The sequence below is a fragment of the Penaeus japonicus genome, unplaced genomic scaffold (genome assembly GCF_977035675.1).
Source record: "Penaeus japonicus unplaced genomic scaffold, GWHDUDI00000001_assembly GWHDUDI00000041, whole genome shotgun sequence".
Taxonomy (NCBI): Eukaryota; Metazoa; Arthropoda; class Malacostraca; order Decapoda; family Penaeidae; genus Penaeus; species Penaeus japonicus.
The window spans coordinates 11115224-11117723 of NW_028234443.1; the positions used below are offsets into that span (position 1 = coordinate 11115224).

General features: G+C 44.2%; 1 protein-coding gene across 1 annotated transcript in view; it reads right to left on the reverse strand.

Moving 5' to 3' along the window:
• LOC122251565 (uncharacterized) overlaps positions 1 to 2500 on the reverse strand; it is a 70896-nt gene that overhangs the window by 17126 nt on the left and 51270 nt on the right. The window contains 3 exon segments of the mRNA XM_086534541.1: positions 59 to 175; positions 1439 to 1609; positions 1954 to 2083. Of these exon segments, the coding sequence (XP_086390667.1) occupies positions 59 to 175; positions 1439 to 1609; positions 1954 to 2083 (418 nt within the window).

A 2500-nucleotide genomic window follows, 5' to 3' on the forward strand; every position in this document is an offset into this window, starting at 1 on the left:
GTTCGGCATGACTCCTCCATGGTCATGATGAAGAACTACCTGCCATGAACAAACCCACCTTGTTCAATGGCCGAATGAACGCTGATCATGTCCACGTCTGAGCCCAGAGCTTGGCAAGCATTTCGAGCGTTGTCGAAAGATAATCTCTCGCTGAAGAACTTGAAGCACTTGGATCCTGGAGAATGTAGAGAGATAGATAAATAGATGTATCAGATAGATAGATAGATAGTTATGTAGATAGATGGAAAGCAGAGCATTTGGATCCTAGAGATATATTAGATAGATGGATAGTTAGATAGATAGAAAAACAGAGCTTTTGGATCATAGACTATGTAGATAGATAGATTAATAGATATATCAGATAGATACAAAAAGAGAGACAGAATTATAAATAGATAGTTAGAGAGACGAACTAATGGATTGGTAGATCCAGAGACAGAGAGAGAGAGAGAGATAAAGAGAGAGGCAAATAGACATAAAAAAAGAAACATAGTCTATTTAATATCGATTATACATATGATAAAGGATAAACCTAAACAGCTCATTCGTAAAAAGTCCATAAACCTAAACAGCTAATTCGTAAATGGTCCATAAACCTAAACAGATGATTCATGAAAAAATATGTAAACCTAAACAGCTAATTCGTAAAAGATCCGTAAACCTAAACAGCTCATTCGTAAAAGGTCCGTAAACCTAAACAGCTCATTCGTAAAAGGTCCGTAAACCTAAACAGCCATATCGTAAAAGGTCCGTAAACCTAAACAGCCAATTCATAAAAGGTCCGTAAACCTAAACAACCAATTCGTAAAAGGTCCGTAAACCTAAACAGCTAATTCGTAAAATGTCTGTAAACCTAAACAGCTAATTCGTAAAAGGTCCGTAAACCTAAACAGCTAATTCATAAAAGGTTTGTAAACCTAAACAGCTAATTCGTAAAAGGTCCGTAAACCTAAATAGCCAATTTGTAAAAGGTCCATAAACCTAAACAGCTAATTCGTAAAAGGTCCGTAAACCTAAACAGCCAATTCGTAAAAGGTCCGTAAACGTAAACAGCTAATTCGTAAAAGGTCCGTAAACCAGAACAGCTGATTCGTAAAAGGTCCGTAAACCTAAACAGCTAATGCGTAAAAGGTCCGTAAACCAGTTAATTCGCGATAGATCCGTAAAACAGCTGATTCAGCATGAAACATTCGCAAAAAAAAAACAGTTGATTCCTGAAAGCTCAGTAAACCAACCAATTCACGAAAGATTGTAAAAACCAGCTGATTCATGACCGAATCTTCGTAAATCACCTCACTCACATGATTCGTAGTAAACCAGCCGATTGGTGAAAGACAGAATCATCAACCTGCTATACCAATAAAAAAAAAAAAAAGATTGGCAAATCAGCTGATTCCCGAAACACTCGTAAATCAGCCGCTTTTACTGAGGTTCTCACCGACATGGAGCCATCCCGATTGGCAATGGCCTTCGGGGACAGCTGTCGTCTGGGCGGGCGGAAGGGTGGCGTGGTGAGGCCGCTTGCAGATACGACCCTCATTGTGGGCGCAGTTCTGGTCGTTCCAGTACCCGGTTGTGCGGGTGTACATGCTGATGCAGTCTTCTTGGTCTGTGGGAAAAGAGGGGTTTTACTAAGATTTTTTTCCGTTTATTATTTAAGGTTATTTATGTGTTTCTGTGTGCGTGTTTGTTTGTATTTGTGCTTGTGCTTGTGCTTGTGCTTGTGCTTGTGCTTGTGCGTGTGCGTGTGTATGTGTGTGTGTGTGTGCGTGCGCGTGTCTGAATGTGTAGATTAAAAGGATACACAAGATGACTATATATCTGACAATACCACAATCACAAAACGCACAGAACACTATATAAAAATACCATATTTCATCCAATCTTATTTTTCTTTATTTTCTTCTAGTTTTCACCCTCCCTCCCGTCATCCCCCCTCGTCCGAAACCTTACCCAAGAAGTTGTTCGGTTCGCCCTGCGCCCAGTTCACAAAGTCGAAGACAGAGCCATCCAGCCATTCGTAACCGCTGTCGAGTTTGGCGCGTCCGCCTATCCACAGAGTTTGGTCGCTCTTGTTGTAAATCTGTGGGAGGGAGGGAGGGAGAGAGAGGGAGAGAGAGAGAGAGAGAGAGAGAGAGAGAGAGAGAGAGAGGGAGAGGGAGGGAAGGAGAAGGAGGTAGAGAGGGAGGGAGAGAGAAGGAGGGAGGGAGGGAGGGAGGGAGAGGGAGAGAGAGGGAGGGAGGGGGAGGGAGGGGGAGGGAGGGAGGGAGGGAGGGGGGAGGGGGGAGAGAGAGGAGGGAGGGAGGAGAGAGGAGAGAGGGAGGAGGAGGAGAGAGGGAGGAGGAGGAGAGAGGGAGGAGGAGGGAGAGAGAGGGAGGAGGGAGGAGGAGAAGAGAGGGAGAGGAGGAGGGAGAGAGAGGAAGGGAGAAGAAGGAGGGAGGAAGGGGGAGAGGGAGAGGAGGGAGAAGAGAGAGAGGGAGAAGGAGGACAGGGAATAGGA